This window comes from Arachis hypogaea, chromosome 6 (assembly GCF_003086295.3).
Source record: "Arachis hypogaea cultivar Tifrunner chromosome 6, arahy.Tifrunner.gnm2.J5K5, whole genome shotgun sequence".
NCBI lineage: Eukaryota > Viridiplantae > Streptophyta > Magnoliopsida > Fabales > Fabaceae > Arachis > Arachis hypogaea.
In genome coordinates this window covers 112,424,437-112,442,235 of record NC_092041.1, presented here as the reverse complement: position 1 = coordinate 112,442,235, position 17,799 = coordinate 112,424,437, and the positions used below count along the sequence as shown (strand labels likewise).

General features: G+C 31.8%; 1 protein-coding gene and 2 long non-coding RNA genes across 7 annotated transcripts; all 3 read left to right on the top strand.

Annotated features, from left to right (window-relative positions):
- The first annotated feature begins 484 nt into the window (after positions 1-484).
- LOC140173523 (uncharacterized) lies at positions 485-2,641 on the top strand. The gene is made up of 4 exons (XR_011862688.1): positions 485-658; positions 750-804; positions 893-1,021; positions 2,502-2,641. It is a non-coding gene; the product is annotated as an uncharacterized lncRNA (long non-coding RNA).
- Positions 2,642-7,270: 4,629 nt separating this feature from the next.
- LOC112755771 (uncharacterized) lies at positions 7,271-10,994 on the top strand. 5 transcript variants are annotated; one of them, XR_003814969.2, is made up of 4 exons: positions 7,286-7,674; positions 7,784-7,910; positions 8,026-10,235; positions 10,623-10,987. It is a non-coding gene; the product is annotated as an uncharacterized lncRNA (long non-coding RNA). The 5 variants fall into 5 exon arrangements; XR_003179074.3 differs by having other exon boundaries at positions 7,784-7,914; XR_011862685.1 differs by having other exon boundaries at positions 7,285-7,914; positions 10,623-10,994.
- A 3,029-nt stretch (positions 10,995-14,023) lies between these two features.
- Positions 14,024-16,589, top strand: LOC112757830 (uncharacterized). The gene is made up of 2 exons (XM_025806382.2): positions 14,024-15,607; positions 15,692-16,589. The coding sequence occupies exons 1-2, from the start codon at positions 14,189-14,191 to the stop codon at positions 16,412-16,414; spliced, it is 2,142 nt and encodes a 713-aa protein (XP_025662167.2). The 5' UTR covers positions 14,024-14,188; the 3' UTR covers positions 16,415-16,589.
- Positions 16,590-17,799: the final 1,210 nt, after the last annotated feature.

Sequence of the window (17,799 nt, the reverse complement as noted above, 5' to 3'; positions counted from 1 at the left end):
AACCAATTCAAGTAAGAGAAGATCTAACACTTCCAGTAATTCCAGTGAGAATTGATGATACTAATATTAAACGATTACGCGGAAAGGAAGTATCATTGGTAAAAGTAGCTTGGAGTCGAGCTGGTATCGAGGAACATACTTGGGAACTCGAATCAGATATGCGAAAGGACTATCCACATCTCTTTTCAGGTAACTAGATTTGAATTTTGAGGGCAAAATTCTTTATTAGGTGGGTAGGATGTAAACCCCGGTTAAATTAGTAGATAATTAGTTAATAAATTATTTTTTAATAGGGAGGATTAGAAATGTGAATATTATATTAAATTAGGATAGAGCTCATCGAAACGAGAATTTTGACACCAATTTCGAAGAAATCGGTCCAAGATTGGACCGAACGGGCCGAACCGGTTGAACCGGGCCCAAACCGGGCCCATGGGCCCAACCGGACCAGCAATTAAAAAGAGAGCCACGGGCTCTTCCTTCTCCCCACTTTCATAACGACGCAGAAAGCCTTCCAGGGGAGGAAAAGAGAGAAACCATACGTTGACGGTAAAATCAATTTGCCGTAACTTCTCCGTCCGAGCTCCAATCGCCGCACCGTTTGCGGCCACGCGTTCACCGCGTTGAGCTCTACATTTCTATCGGAACAATTTCATAGGTAACTTGTTTAATCACTCTCAGCTTCATCTTCCCCCAATTTTCGAATTTTAAGTGGGAATATTGAATTTCTTTGATTTCTGATGTTTTAGGATCCAATTAGCTTGAGAGAAACATTCACTCTTGCTTATGTGAAGCTTGGGTAAGGTGAGGATACGATAATTCTATTTTATTTTCATTAAATTTGAGCTTTGAGTATTAAATTGGGTATATATGTATTATGAATGTGTATTAGGTTGAAAATAAATAATTGGAGCTTGAAATTGTGAATACTGGAACTTGGAGGAAGCGGATTAGTTGAGTTTTGAGGGGCTGTTTTGGTTTTGAATAAATAGCTTTGGTCGTTACGTGGAAATCGGCTAAGGTATGGTTTAGGTTTCTTGCATTTAATATATAATGTTCTGTGAAAACTTAGGCTAGATGACCATTGGATAAGTTGGAATGCAGGTGTATGTTTAATGTTTAGTAATTTATCGATGAATATATTTGGTTGAAGTTTATTGGATAATTAGTTTTTAATTTTGGATGGTGAATGTTGTTATGTTAATTTGGAGAGAATTATGGTTGAATGTTATTGTTGATTAACTAATGATTTGGTGAATTATTGATTTGAGGTATAACTATTGTGGAGGTTGTTGTGATAATGAGGTATTTTGTGTTAAAAGCCTAGGATTTGTGAACTATGATCCTTAGTTGAATTTTGGTTGTTGGATTTGAATATTGTATGAGTTTAATTGTTGATTTGAGGTAGATTTATTGTGGTGGTTGTTATGATGATGAGGAAGGGTATGTTGAATTGAAAAGAAAGCAGGTTTGGACCCGAAAAGGGTGGCAAAGTCCGAGTTTTAGAGGAGATGCTGCCGAAATTTTATAAAAAATTAGAGATTTTGTTTAGATGATTATTTAAAAGAGATTTAGATTTAAATGTTATATGGTTTGATTTTGAGTTATTAAGAAAGTGAGTATGTTTTAAGTTTGAAGTTTGATTCTTAGAAAAGAATGAATTATGTTTTGAATTGAAATTATTGATGGACGGAATGGGAGGTGTGATAATGAAGGATAAAGATTGAATATGTTATGTATGATGATGAATGAGATGCAATTGAGAATGATGTGGATGTTGAGGAATTATAATTGAATTATTTATATGGCTTATGAATTTGAATAATCTGAGATACGAGATTCCCTGGATTAAGTGTCGTGGCTTGCCACCACGTGTACCAGGTTGAAAACTCGATACTCTGTTGACCCTACGACGTAAGTGTGACCGGGCACTATATAAATTCCCGGGAATGTTACCCCCATTGAGCAATATTGATTATTTGAGAAAAATCTATGCATAGACTCTTGGGGATGCACGTCGGGGGACAGTCTAAGGACAATTCAGACTTGTCGGGTTGGCTGGATAACCGACAGATGAGCCTCATCAGCCATAGGACAGGCATGCATCATATGCATATTACTTGAATTACTTGCTTGTGCTCTAATTGGGTGTGCCTATCTGTATTTGCCATGCTAAATGTGTATTTGTTACCTGCAGTAGTTGTAACTTTCTTGTGTTTGCCTTTATCTGTTTATTTGTCTGTGAAAATGCATGATGGAATTGGAGGTATGGAGGAATGGCAGTATAGGACTTAGATTTAAGGTTAAGTTAAGTTAGGATTAAATATTTTTAGGAAACCACCTTTTATGGCTTCTGTTTAACACTTTAAGCTCTACAATCTGAGTGTCGGCGTTCTAGGATTGCCTCTGGCATTCCCAGGACCTTATATATTATGTGTGTGGCACCTTTACCATACTGAGAACCTCCGGTTCTCATTCCATACTATGTTGTTGTTTTTCAGATGCAGGTCGGGAGCCATCTCGTTAGGCGTCTGGACTCTTAAAGCGGAGGGGTTACTGGATAGTGTTGTTGTATAATTTTGTTGTACAGTGATGTATATATATGTACTGGGAGCCATCTCGTTAGGCGTCCGGACTCTTAAAGCGGAGGGGTTACTGGATAGTGTTATTGTATAATTTTGTTGTACAGTGATGTATATATATGTACTTAGCTTTCTCTCCTTATAACTTGTCCTTTTTTATCCTCTTAGAGGTTTATGGAGAGGCAGGATTGTGTGTATGTACTTTTGGGTTTTGGATATGTATGTATATATGTGTAAATATTCTCCGGCCAGTCTTGACTTCGCAGGCTGAGTTAGGAGCTTGATATTTTGTATCTTTGGCACTCTATTCCCACTTCTGTTAGCCTATGTTTGATAGTTATGGTTTTCTTAGCACGTAAGTTAACTCGTTCCTTGAGCGTTGCGCCTTTATTGTGCGATTTTTATTTCCCCCTTTTCTTCAAGGCTCCTAGCATATTATAACTCTTCTGCTATTATATGTACTTATTTTATTTTAGAGGTCGTAATACCACATCACCTCTGTTTTACGACTTAAGCGTAAAGCTTTGTGTGGTAGGGTGTTACACAGAGAAACCCTTAATATAGTCCTGAACTGGACTGAAGAAAAAAGAGCAATTTTAGGATATTATCCTATTGCCAAAGAACAGCTAACAAAGCTGGTTATATTTCCAGATGCATCCCCATCGGACACCTATCAGTTTTTCCAGTATGGATTAATTGATACAATTTTAATTTTTAATGATCTAAAAATTATTAGTGAGTTTCCTGCAGGATTCGTTGATGCAGTGAAGAGATTTAAAAATATGATTGACAACGTAAATCCAAGGGATATATCCCTAAAATTTACGAACAGTCAACCTATTTTTAATGAAGAAGAAGAATGCTTGGTTCCAGCACACCAAGTAATATTCATGTCCGTCTTCCCAGGAAATTTTCAACCAATTGATCAAGTTCAAGATTTAACAATCTACAGTCATGAAGGAAGGCTAGCTAGCACACTAGCAAAGGTCTTCGAAAGAACTCAAAAGATAACAAGGGAATCTCACACAAGAATTAATTATAAAAGCAGAAATACTTTGCTTGTGTCTAGTAAAAGGAATGAAATTGAAGAAAGAGAGATGAGACTCTTAGTGGAATTTGAATCAGCATTCTACAACTTGTCTGGACTCTTAGAAAAGCTCCCTGAAGGGATAAAGAGGAATCTCTGCTATCTGATAAAAGAGAGAGAAGACCACAAGTGCCAGCTATGCGTCTCAGAGTTATCTGAAGAAAGCAATAATAAAACGGAATCAACCCACATGATAAAGGAAGAAGACAACGCATCTGAAGGACACATAATGAAAGAGGAAGACAGCACATCTGAAGCATCTCTCAACATTATTGCATAGTGACGTAAGCGCTTAGGTCATAGAGCACCAACAATGTAGCTGGTGCAAGATAATAAACAATGACGTAAGCAATGACGTCATAAGAAGGGTAAGGATGGGAATTGTCCATCAGACCCAACCATTATAAATAGGTTGCTTAGGCAATTGTAGAAGGCATCAGAAAATAGAAAGCAGGAGGCAAAGAGTACTCAAATGCTAGGATAGCAAGGAGGAAGCTGCCGAGGCGATTCTATGATCTGAAGAAGAATTCCCATTAGGGAAAAATAGTTCTAAACTCCCCTCTAGAGTTAGTATTTACAATCTCCCCTCTGGAGATAAAAACACCTTATGTAAAATATATTAAATAAAGGAAGTTTTTCTCCAGAAAGGTATGTATTCATTCTAGTCTTTCAATTATGAATTATTTAGAAAGTTTAGAATTAACAGAAGAATCTGATTATTATAGATTAACTGCTTTATTAGATAATGAAAAACAGGCTGTTTTAAAAACAGAATTAAATCTCAAATCAAACGAAAATTTTAATAAACAAAACCTTTTAAAAGAAGTTTTTAATAGAAAAAATATAATATACTATGGAAAAATTCAACTTGAAGCCCCTATAAAGATAAAATCCGCCAATGGAGAACTTGAAATAGCTTTGATAAATGATGAAGAATTAAGTAAACAGATTGAGAAAATTAAGGATCAACAAAAAAGATCTAAAATTGGATGGATTCATATTAGTACTATACAAGTCTTAATCAAATCTACATATATGAAAGGAATTAATTCACCAATAAGCTTAGCAATCTGTGACAAAAGAATTACTGATGACCCAATAGATCAAATAATTGGAATTGTTCATGGAAACTTGGCAAACGTAAATGTTAAATTTAATGCCCATCTGGGATATGCTATACCTTTATCAACTGAAAATCTTGGAAGATCTATAAGTCTGGCTTATAAATTTCACAGAAAGAATCTAATGGAACAAGATGATGAACCATTTTCAATTACATATGCAATAAATTATGCTTTAACAAATAGCCATCATAGTATAATATTTAAAAACAGAGAAAGAATTTATGTCGATGAATTATTTCAGAAAATTGTAAAAACAGAAATACCAAAATATAAAGCTATTGAAAACCCAGTTCTATTATTAAAAGAACCGTCAGAAAAATTAGTTTCATCGAATTTTCAAATTAGAGAATCTAAAATTAATAGCCCTTTAAGTCTATCTAAGTTGAAGATTAAAGAAGAAAATTTTGAAATAAAAGAATTAACAAAAAGGGTCGAAAAATTAAATGAAACCCTAAACACTAAATTATGACAATAAATAAAGAAGAAATATATGTAACTTATCAAGACAAGAAACAAGAGCTCTTTGAAAGAGAAAATCGTTTGAATTATTTACAGTTTTCTGAAATAAATCAAAGAGCATTTGAAGCTCTAAAAATAATCTATGACAAGTTAAAAAGAGAAGTTGAAGAGCTAGAAAAATTAATAGAATCTCTAGAAAATAATGATGAATCAATGATAGAGTTTGCAGAAATTTTAAAATAAATAATGAAGCATAAAAAGATTGAAAAATCAGAAAATAAAATAAAAAGAAAAAGGGCAGAAAAATTAAAAAGTAAAATAAAAGAGTATAAAAGGGAATTAAATAACCTTCAGATCGAAATTGATGACCTTATAATAAAAAGGATAGAAATAAGAATAAATATAAACAAGTTGGAATTAAACTTAAAAAATTTATAAATACCTGAAAAACCATATTATGACTTAAAAGAATTAAAACTGTTGAAAGAAAAAATGGAAAATGAAGTTGAAAAATTAAGAAGGTATTTAGAAACAACAGAAAGTGTAGAAATAAAAGAAGTTTTTGAGGATTTAAGAAATTATATTAAAGAAAAAGACAAACAGATAAAAGATTTTATATACAATAATCCATGCAAAAAAGAATATTATAAACTAAAACAAGATTGAAAACTATAAAAATGAAATTACAATATACAAGGACTAGTAAAAAGGATTGCAAAATTGATGAAATTACAATATACAAGGACTAGTAAAAAGGATTGCAAAATTGGTATCAGAGCCTAGTTAACGATTAAGGGTAACACTTTTTCTTTATGCAACACTTTTAGTGATACACTTTTAAACCAAATAAAAACAAAAATCTGTAAATCTGTACCAAAATGCATCTGTACACTAGATGGACCCGAAATAGAAATTCACCCTGTAATTATAAAGTATCAGTTTTACTTTTAAGATGTGTGTGGTTAAGAAGTTGCTAAAATTAATTTATCAATTTAAAAATACTTAAAGCCATTCTTAAACAATTGGTTAGATTAAAGATACCTATATTTTTATATAAAAATAAAGTATCTCGTATAAATGCTATTGGACAGAGATGGTATTTTTTAAAAAGAAATATAAATAATATTTTTTCTCAAATATTTTAATAAATATCAATCTTGCTAATATTTTTTAATTCTATTTGTATTTCAACGTTTTTAGAAAGACTAAATATTATTGTCACTTTTAATTCTATCTATTGAATATGTATGTATATTTTTTTAAACTAATTTTTTTCTTCAATTTAGTAGGAAAAAAAAGGATCTTACAGAAAGGTATAAGAATAAGAATTTGATAATGACGTGGAATGGAAAACATGATCATAATATGCTAAATCTGTCATGAATTAATTTTTTTATTTTTCTATTTTAAAATTATTATTTTTAACTATTTTTTATATTTATTCATGGTAAAAGGTTAAAAATATTATAAGAATTTGTCACATACAATATTTATTGCAATATCTTTATTAGTAATTTTCAATTGAGTTAAAATGGAATAACATTAAATCATTTTTGAACTGTTTGAGACAATATGGGAAAAAAAGTGTTATCATTACAAGAAATTACTAGAATAGCGACCGATTTTAGCGACTGATATAAGATTTATAGGTGGAAAAAAAATTTGGTCGCTAAGTTTTATTCAGCGATCGATTTTAGCGACCAACGAAAATGGCCAATAATAACAACCGATTTGGCGACTGATAATATTTTTCTTCGACCAAAATAAAATTGGTCGCTATTTTTTAGTTTAGTAACTAATTTAACAACCAAAACAGAAAATTTCGTCTTTAGTTCTTTTGATCCCAAAATCAGTCGCTATTTTAATTTAGCGACCGATTTAGCAACCAACAAAGAAATAGACTAAAACTAATTAGCCGCTAATTCAGTCGCTACGTTAAGTTAGCAACCAATTATAAAATATTTTAAAGATGTTAGGTCGCTATTTCTAAATTTAGCTATCAATTCATCCACAGAAATACAAAAACAGGTGTTATAAACTAATCGGTCGCTAAATCGTTCTCTAGTTTAAATAAAAGGAAGTTACCGAGTCAATCTAACCCTAACCTAGCCACGCCATCCTCACACTTCTCACTAACCCTAATGTGGCCACTGTCGGAAGCACAACACCCTCTTCATTTGCGTCGTCGTCACCGTCGCCGCCATCGTCTATTGCCTGAAGCCTTCAACCTTCTTTGTCATTGCTCACCTTCTCTGTCGCTAGCTCATTGTCTCTCACCTTCTTCTCGCTGTCAAGCTTTTACGATTTCTCTAAGCTTGATCTCGATCTAACTCTAACGATCTCTCTCACCTTGATTTCGACCTCACTTTCCGCTGCCGCTTTTAACTCACACCGCCTTTCCTTATTACTCCATCACAAGAATGTATTCTCTTTTTCTCCCCGTCGATTTGAGTTTTGGTGTGTTTGATTTGTTTTCTATGTGTAATTAATGGTTCTATTTTTACTGATTTTGAAATTGAACTTCGAATCAGAGAACAAGCATACAATTGTTATCGCAGAACTTTGCTTCTTGTTGTTGCATATAATCTGAGGAAGGACTTGGTGCAGCATGGAGAATATGAGTATTTTTGTGTGAATCAGCCTTTGAAAATGAAAAATGTAGGTGGGTATGAACAAATATTTTTGTTTTTTAAACATTTCTTTTATTTCTCTAAAGGAAAAATAAGCTCTCTTGCTCTCAAAGTAAAAGTGTGCATTTTTTTTCTCTTTGTAGGGCAAGAGAAAACTAGATGAAGATCAAGCATCAAAGATGGTGTCACATGGATTTATTTCAAATTTTGGATTTTGGAGCATTGAGAACTTGTCTTCCATAGATTTCTGAGAGGATGAGATTTCTAAATTGAATGTGGAATGATATATTGAACAACTTTAACAGTATGTATGTGTGGTAGTTTTCCTGAATATTAAGCAGTAACAAAGGAGCTTCATTTTGATTTATTGAGCATCTCCCGCCCTCTCTATCTATCTTGGAAAAGTTATTATGGTTTATTGTTTTTACTCATTTAGTGCACTCTGTTTCATTTTCGTTCTGATTTTAGTTTGTCACTCTACAGATTATTTGTACAAAATAATATAATTCCTTTCAATTTTTTCTGGCTGCTGATGCGTTAATTGTTAGGCTTTTAATATTATGTGCTAAATTCATTGGTGATATTGTGTGATCATGCAAAGAGATCTATGGCATAGAATCTGATTTAAACTTCACCTCCATTATGAATCAACATTCACTAGAGATAATTCTACAAAAATCACACTGATTGATTGTATTTACTCAGATTGCAATGATGATGTAGGATGATTGACAAAGAGTTCGAGAAAAGTTAAATGTAGATGCAACTAGAAAAGGTTTTGGAGAGCTAGCTCTTTGAAGTTGATAATGAGATAAAGAATACTAGTTCTTCTGCTGCTTGTTAAGTAAGAAATATTACACCAAATGTGTCCTGTAACTTGGTTGGCTATTTCAGTATCGTAAAGTTCACAAGTTTATTTCAACTACTAAGAGTGAGGGTGCAACAGTTTTAACTGGAGGGTCGGTCTCTTCTTGAAGTATGATATCATTACACTCTGATGTTTGCAATTGGGAATATCTTTAATGAATTTTCTTTCTTTAAATTAATTAATGACATTGACAGCACTTAAAGAACATTTCAAAGTCACACTTAAATGTTATGGTGTTATCTAGATTGAGGTTTGAGTTAAGTTTAAATTAAAGAGTTGTGGTTTAATGTGATTTTTTAAGGGGTCAATAATGAATCTTTGAGTAGTGTAGGTCTTGATTGATGCTTTGTAACTGTGGAGGAAAACTTTGAGGGTGCAACTTCAAGCTTCCAAAATCATCATCAGGCAACAAAAGCACAGTAATCGCACCACACACACGAACACCGTGGAAGTATGTGTCATTCATGCCTGACTTCAGGGAATAATACACCATTTCACCATTCCCCCTTGAGAAAACACCTTTGACAGAAATAAAATAGACACAATCACAACACAAGAATATAACGTGAAAACTCCAATTACCGGAGAAAAAACTACGGCCGTTGTCAAATGACAACCAGAGAACATCACTATGTGAAAATTGTTACAACACATAGACTTCTTTCTCTCACCGGCACCCCAGTACACCCACACTCTCTCAAAGCAAATATCTAACTACACCTCACAACACTCTTTAATCAAAGAATACAGAGGAAAAGAAAAATCAGATACAAGCTTAAAGTGTTTCTGACTGGTGCAAAAACAAATGGAGAACTTAGCCTCATATTTATAGCCTAGGCCACCCACTCCATTTGCTATCCTAAGCAATGTGGGACTAATTCAACCAAATCCTAACATTCAGTTGGTAAGAAGTTAAAAGATTAAGAATTCACCACTTGCCACTTAATAATGATTATATTACTGTTGATTAAAATTAATCAGATCTTGTTCCCCCTCTAATGCCATATTTATATATGGTACTTAGACATAATGAATATGACTCGTTCAATTCATACAAGAAAAGGTCTAATTCTGTCTCTAACTAGTTTGAAATTAAAATTGAAATTCAAGTCTTTTAATATGAAGATTTGTTGTGTTAAGGAATTGGCAAACATACGGAAAAAGTGTATACATGTTTTTTTTAGTATCCACCAACGTCATTCTTCTCTTTCTACAGTAACTAATGATCCTTTTTATATACATTTTCCCACCAAGTTTTCTTTTCTGATTATATTATATTATAGCATTTCATCATTTATACAGATCCCATTTTCATTTTCAAGCTCCCACAAATTTATTTCAATTCTCATCACCACTTGCATGTTTAGCTTCTTTGAAATAACTAATCACTTTAGCTTGTGGAACAAATTAGAGATGGAGTTGGAAGCTTGCTGTGATGTTGAAGTTGATATCAATAATGGAGAGGAAACTTTCTTGATAAACAAAGTGATTTGAAGCTCTTCTTTTTCTCTCTATTTTACTACTATTTTAGTATTTTTGCATACCTAGTAGACACTCTTATTATAGCATTACATTGCATCATGTCATCTAATTATGAATTTCACAAAGTGCAAAATACCAATAATTTTCCTTTTATCAAGCATGAAACTCCATGATTATCAGCACACTCATTCACTTGTACCATTTCTTTTAATGAACTATTTAACTAATTAATTCTATGATGGGTTAGTTAGAAGATAGTGTCCTCTAATCATGTTGATGTATGTAAGAAGTATTTTATTCTCTTCTTTAATGTAATGTCTTACTTTTATTAATAGTTATTTGTTGCTTTTACACTCAAGATATATTTACTTTTTTCATAAATTACTGCAGAATATTCTTACAACTTTGTGGCGTAAATTTAGCAACTTATTTGGCAATCTAGTTGGAGAACAAGTGAGATTCAAAGTTATATTCAATGACTTCCCAGGAGGTTCACATGATTTTGAGCTCGTGGCGTGGCTTTGCTATTATTATAGCACTAGCAGTAGCATGAGCATGGAGCTATTATCTACAACAAATGTAGCACTTCTATGTTCTGCTGCTGATTTTTTGTAGATTGAATCTGTGGAAGCACCAAGCTTGAAGCCTCATGTTGAGAAATTTCTTCAGGTGATTCGGTTCTGGACTTGGTGTGAGTTTCTTGAAGCATTGAAACAATGTACTATATTCATTGGGATTGTAAGTTACAAATGTAAATTTGGATTGTGGATCATAAAATTTGATGTATTTATGAATTTTGTCTCTTTTAATTTCTATATTTTAATATAGATATTGTGAATGTTTATGAATTTTGTCTCTTTTAATTTTTATATTTTGATATAGATATTATAAATAATTAGTAAAAATCTATAATTAGAAAATCAGTAACAACGACCGATTTAGCGATCGATATTAGATTTTTAGGTCAGATATCGGCGACCAATTTTATTAGCAACCAATTTAGCGACCGAGAAATTGGTCGCTATTTAACGACCGATTTTCTCGACTGTCAATTTAGCGACAAAAAAAGTGGTCTCCATTTAGTGACCGATTTTATTAGTGACCAATATCGTTTGATACTAGTTTGGTAGCATTAGCTGAATATCGGTCGCTAATGGTTAGCAACCGAAGTTCGTCGCTATTTTCAAGTTAGCGACTAAGGTTTTAGCGACTACTAGAATCGATCGCTAAATTAATCGTTGGCTATTTCGGTAATTTCTTATAGTGTATATTGTGCATGCTAAAAAAAATATGTTTTAAATATACTTTAAAAAACATGCAAATATTGCTAATATAAAAGACAACCCTTTGAAACCGCAATACCGGAAAAATTAAAGAAAATCAACCCTCAAGATGCACCGTAGTGTAGCACATGATGGGAAGAGAGTGGCCTAATTAATTAATTTTATGAAACCAATAACTAGATTAACATAAGAATATTTACACCAAAAAGTCAACAAAATTAAAAGCAAGTATGAGAAGATAGCATTACAAAATGAGAACCCCACAAGGACCATCACCTAACATTTACATAGTGGGGACAAAATGCCATACATACTTATTTGCAACAACAGCTCAGCCATGCACTCAAACCAGATCTAAGTTGTAACCCTTTCTTCCATCACATATGGATCTGCGAATAGTTGAAAAAGAAATATATATTATATACTACACTTCAGTAAACTTATTCATATGGCATTAAACTAATTGGAATAATTACTAGATGGCTATATCATTACTCGTTTTTCCAAGATTTCAACACATTTGTATATTTAATATTCAATTTTATTATCTTCTTTGCACAACTTTGCTTGTAATTATAGAGGGTAGTAAAATTAGTCTTTTTTAACAATAATAAGAATTCTTTTGATAATCTTGCATTTTGTACTACTAAAAGAAGTATAATACCTGCTCTTAATTCAACGTCTTTACTGAAATAAGATTGAACTGTATATTTAGCACATGTCTAATATTTTTTAACTGCAATTTACATCCTATATTGGTTTCAAGTTAAGCCACATATTATCCGATACTAATGATACACACACTTCTTTATCTTTCAATTTTGATTTTGTCAAAATTTCTAACAATATAAGAAATGAAAAATTTATGCCTCAGAGTGATATATCATAAGACCTCAAAATTCATAATCCAAATGGAATCATCATAGACAAAATTCACATAATTTTCATCATATATATCATAAAAATATCTTCATAAATAATAGCAGTAGTTCTTTATCAATATCTTTACTTTTGTCTTCGTTTTTCCTCTTGATTGTTCTCTTTATAAGAACCTATAATACATCTTCATATGCCCCGACTTGCCACATTGGTGACAAATAAATTCCTTTTTTGACTTGTACTTTCCTCTTGACTTGTTTTGACTCTATGACTTGTTAGAACTGTAAAATTTTCTACTTTGATTTCTCTCTCGTGACTCTAAAACAAGTGCTTCTGGCTAGGAGGAGACATTATTTAATCAAACCTCACTCTTCTTCTGACTTCTTCATTCAACATGCTCTTTTTAATTATTGTTAATGTCAACTTTTCATTTGGAGTTGAGTTAGTCAATGTTACAACCAAAACTTTTCAATTATCAGGCAAAGAGTTCAACAATAATAAGGCTTGCAACTCATCATTCAAAATAATTTCATTCTTTGTTAATTGGCTCACCGTCTCGTGAAAAATGCTCAAATGCTCCAACATTAATTTACCTTTAATATTCTTCATATTGACAAGCTTCCTAATTAAGAATGCTTTAGTTTAATTTGTACATTCTTCCTCTCATATAATTCCTTCAATTTCTTCCACATACATCTTCTCGGCATTTGTTTTGGTGTCAATTTGTGGATACACGCTAAGATCAAACCATTGCCTAATTAAAGCAACTGCCTTCTGATTTAGCTTCTTCCATTCAGCATCGAATTTGGTACCTTTAGATTTATTCCCCTTCATAGAATCATATAAGTCCTTGTTATACAATATATCTTCCATGAGGGTCTTTCAAATCAAATAATTTTGGGAATTCAATTTAACCATATTTGGCCCATAAATATTTTCTTTCATTTGATCGGCACAAAGATAAACAATACCACTTTGTTGAAAAAAATGTGGTTCAATAAGAATCTCTCTGATAACAGAAGCACCAAAAATAATTTTTTTCACAATTTGTGCGATTAAATAATATAAGTAATACTAAAGATATTCTAAATAGCAGATATATTGGTAGAAATTAAATAATCAAAACTAGAATTTTATCGTGGAAAAACTCTCAAAAAAGGACAAAAATTCATGAGACTTAATCCACTAAAATCTTCTACAATCAAAATAATTGATACATAATCAGTCTTCCTAATAGCATTAGGACATTTCAATATTCAACAAAATACATTATTAAAACTGATAGAATTAACATAAATTCTTCATAAAATAAATATCTTAAATTAAGACAAAAAAAAATAATACAACTAACAAATTATATTTTAATAAAATAACGTAATAAAATTTTATAAAAAAATAAAATAAGTTCATCAGTTTAATGTGATGAAAATGGCACTCCTCTTTCCTCCAACAACTTCTTCCTTTCGATGCTGGAAACTCTCCTCTTCTTTACTGTTTCGTTTCTTTCTTTTAAAAAATAGGGACACACGCTCTCTCTTTAATTTTTTTTCTTTTACTTGGCCGAAACCATTTCTTTTTTTAATTTGTGATCCCTTGGATCCACCAAAAGAAACTTTAATTTAAAGGCTCACATGCATGAATTACGCGTCAATGGGTTGGAAAATCGAAGTCAATGGGTTGAAAAATCGAAGTGAAGAATTGTGTTCTGCAATTGCAAGTTAGACCATTTCATCACTTTCAAAGTTATCATTTTAGTGTCTTTCATTCAGAGAGCAAAAAAAAAGGGGTCCTAAAATGGCAAATGTAGGCCCTTTGGAACAAGCCTCAACTTCTAGAAATATAACCACGCTTTACCAAGCAATTCAACAAGATTCAAGCATTTTGGAAGGAATCGATGCAATGTTGGAACAAGCTGCAATTTCTGGAAATAAGCTCCACCCAGCAATTAAACAAAATCCAAGCATTCTGGAGGAAATCAATGCAACGGTGGAACAAGCTGCAACTTTTAGAAATATAAACTTGCTCTACCTAGCAATTCAACAGAATCGAAACATTTTGGAGAAAATCAATGCAATGCTGCAACAAGATACAACTTCAAAAAATATGAACATGCTCTACATAGCAATTCAACAGAATCCAAGCATTCTGGAGGAAGTCAACACATTGCTGGAACATGTTGCAACTTATAGAAACATAAACTTGCTCTACCAAGCAATTCAACGGGATCCAAGCATTTTGCATGTAGTCGATGCAATGTATGAACTGGCTACAACTTCTGAAAACACAAATATGTTTTACCAAGCAATTCAACAGAATCCATACATTCTGGAGGTAGTCATTGCAATGAGGGGGATTGCAACTTTTGGAAATATAAGCATGCTCTCCCAAGCAATTGAACAGGATCGAAGCATTCAGGAGGAAGTCAATGTAATGTTGAAACAAGCTGTAACTTCAACAAATATGAACATGCTCTACCGAGCGATTCAGCAGAATCCAAGCATTCTCGAGGAAGTCGATGCAATGCTGGAACAAGCTGCAACTTGTAAAGATATAAACATGTTCTACCGGACAATTCAACATAATCCAAACAATCTGCAAGTAGTCAATGCAATGCTGGTGCTGGTACGTGCTGCAACTTCTGGAAATATAAACATGCTCTACCGAGCAATCCAACAGAATCCAAACATTCTGGAGGAAGTGGATGCAATTCCTTTTGTGAACACTCCCTTGCATATTGCTGCTTCTGCCGGGCACGTCGAGTTTGCCATCGAGATTATGGGATTGAAACCTTCATTTGGTTTCAAGCTGAATCCGCAAGGATTGAGCCCCATCCACGTTGCTTTGCATAACAATCATTACAGTCTGGTTGATCGCCTTGTAGAAATTAATAAAGACCTGGTCCGAGTCAAAGGGAAGGAACGCCTCACTCCTTTGCATCTTCTGTGCCTATCTGGTTCTGAGGAAAACATCAGGCTTCTAACTCATTTCCTCCATATATGCCCGGATTCTATCAAGGATGTGAATGTAAGAAAGGAAACTGCACTCCACATTGCCCTGAGGTGTGGAAACCTGAGTGCCCTTGAAAAATTGGTTGACTGGCTCAAAGAAAACACCTTCAACAGTGCAGACGATTCAGAACGCTCCATCCTGAACAGTAGGACTGTAGACGGCAACAACATTTTGCACCTTGCAACACTCTGCGGTAATACACAGGTATATATATAGCAATAAAGTATTGAATTGAAAGTATTTAAATAGTGAAATAACTGTGTTGTTTATTGGACCTCTAATACCCAGGCTGTTACGTTATTGATTGGAAGTAAAAAGATGGAGAAAAATGCCAAGAATTCTTGGAACCAAACAGCATTAGACCTAGCTATAGCTAATTCTTATCCAGAGATTGAAAGAATACTAGAGGGAGCTAAAGCAAAACGTGGGGAAGCAACTAATCATGGCGGTCGTCATCCCAACTTAATGAAAGCAGTACTAGTATTTCAGAGAAAGAAATGGCGTCGCCTTAGAAATAGCATGTCTTCAGAACAACGTGATGCATACATGGTAGTTGCTGCTCTTATTATAACCAGCATCTATCAGACAGCATTGAGTCCACCAGGTGGACTCTATCAGCCTGACAATAATCTCAACCCTACTACTTCATCATTCTCTCTCAATTCTACAAACACCGCTACTGTGCATAGGATACCGGGGATAGCAAGCATGGAACCCTTTGATTTCATTGTTTTATCAGTGATCAACACTGTGATCCTTTTCTTGGCAACTATAATAATCTTTATTGTAATGCCAAATGGGATCATCGGCTACATTCTTGGCCCGCTGTTGACGTTACTTGTCATAACTTATGCCTGGTCTATTGACATGATATCACCCACCGGTGAGGGATATAGTTCCTATGCACTTATCGTTATTGCTTTACTACTATATCTTATATCTTTTGGGAGTCTTTTAGATAAAGATGTTAAAAACGTCTTTTTTTTTTTTAAGATATTTTTTAAAAATTAAAATTTAACACATATAATCAATTAAATTGTATTATTTTTATTAAAATTAGACTGGACAAATTAATTTAGTAAAAAAAATTAATAAATTAAATTTTAAAACGGTATAAATTAATATTTTTTATAAAAAATTATTACAATATTCCTATTATAAAACACAACTAAAATATCTCTATTTTATATATATATATTTTAAAAATTTTAAATTCTAACCCTATAACAATAGAAAAGAAAATGGCTAAAATTTAGAATTCTCAAAATTAATATATATAATAAAAGTATTTTAGTCATTTTATATAATAGAGATATTGTAGTCATTTTTTATAAAAAATAATATTAATTTAAACAAATTCAAAATTTAATTCACTATTTTTCGGTCAAATTAATTTGTCTAACCTAATTTTAACAAAAATAACATAATTTAAATAATTATATGTGTTAAATTTTAATTATTAAAAATATCTTTAAAAAAAAACATTTTTTGCATCTTTATGATAGCACTAGCATCTCCCATACCTTTTTTATAGGTGGATACCCGACCCGGAAAAAAAAATCGTGGTTTAGTAGTGCCTTAAGCATTCTTTGGATTTAGATAGCTCTAAATGTGGCCAGTTCCGTATATGTAACTTTTTCATCACTAGCTAGTAGCTATGGGTTTGCTTCAATCATTACCAACAATTTTAGTGTTAACCATTCTTATTTCTAATAACAATCTAAACTCACTTCAATAAAAAATCTATGACATTTAGTTATATATTTAAATATCATACAATTTATAATAATTTATATCAAATAATTAATTATTAAAAGTATTTTTAATTTATTTTTTTTAATTCATTAAATATAATTCATTACAGTAAATTAATTATATCAACTAATTGATTTGATTAGATATTTATCACACAATTTATTATAATTTATATCAATTAATTAATTATAATTCATTATATCGATTATTTTAATTTATTAATTTATAAGGTGCATATTAAAATAGATAATTTGTTATTTATTCTAATTGAATATAATAAACACAGATTAATTTAGTTAACTAAATCATTGTCTCCTAAGAAAGTGTTTCTTTATTTGTCTTTTAATTCATTAAATTTGATCAACTATTTATTTTTTTTTTTTTGAATTTAATAAATTAAATCAAATCAAATCAATTATATTAATTATTTGTATTAGCTAATTGATTTGATTAATTCTTAAAAATATTTTTATTTGATTGGTTTTATTTATTTAAATATATTAAATATAACTAATCCATTATTTAATTTTATTATGATAAATATTAAATTCTTTTTCTAATATAAAAATATAAAATTTTATTCCTTTAATTTTTATTTTATCATTATAAAAGGTCATAAATATTAGAAGAGGATCTCATTT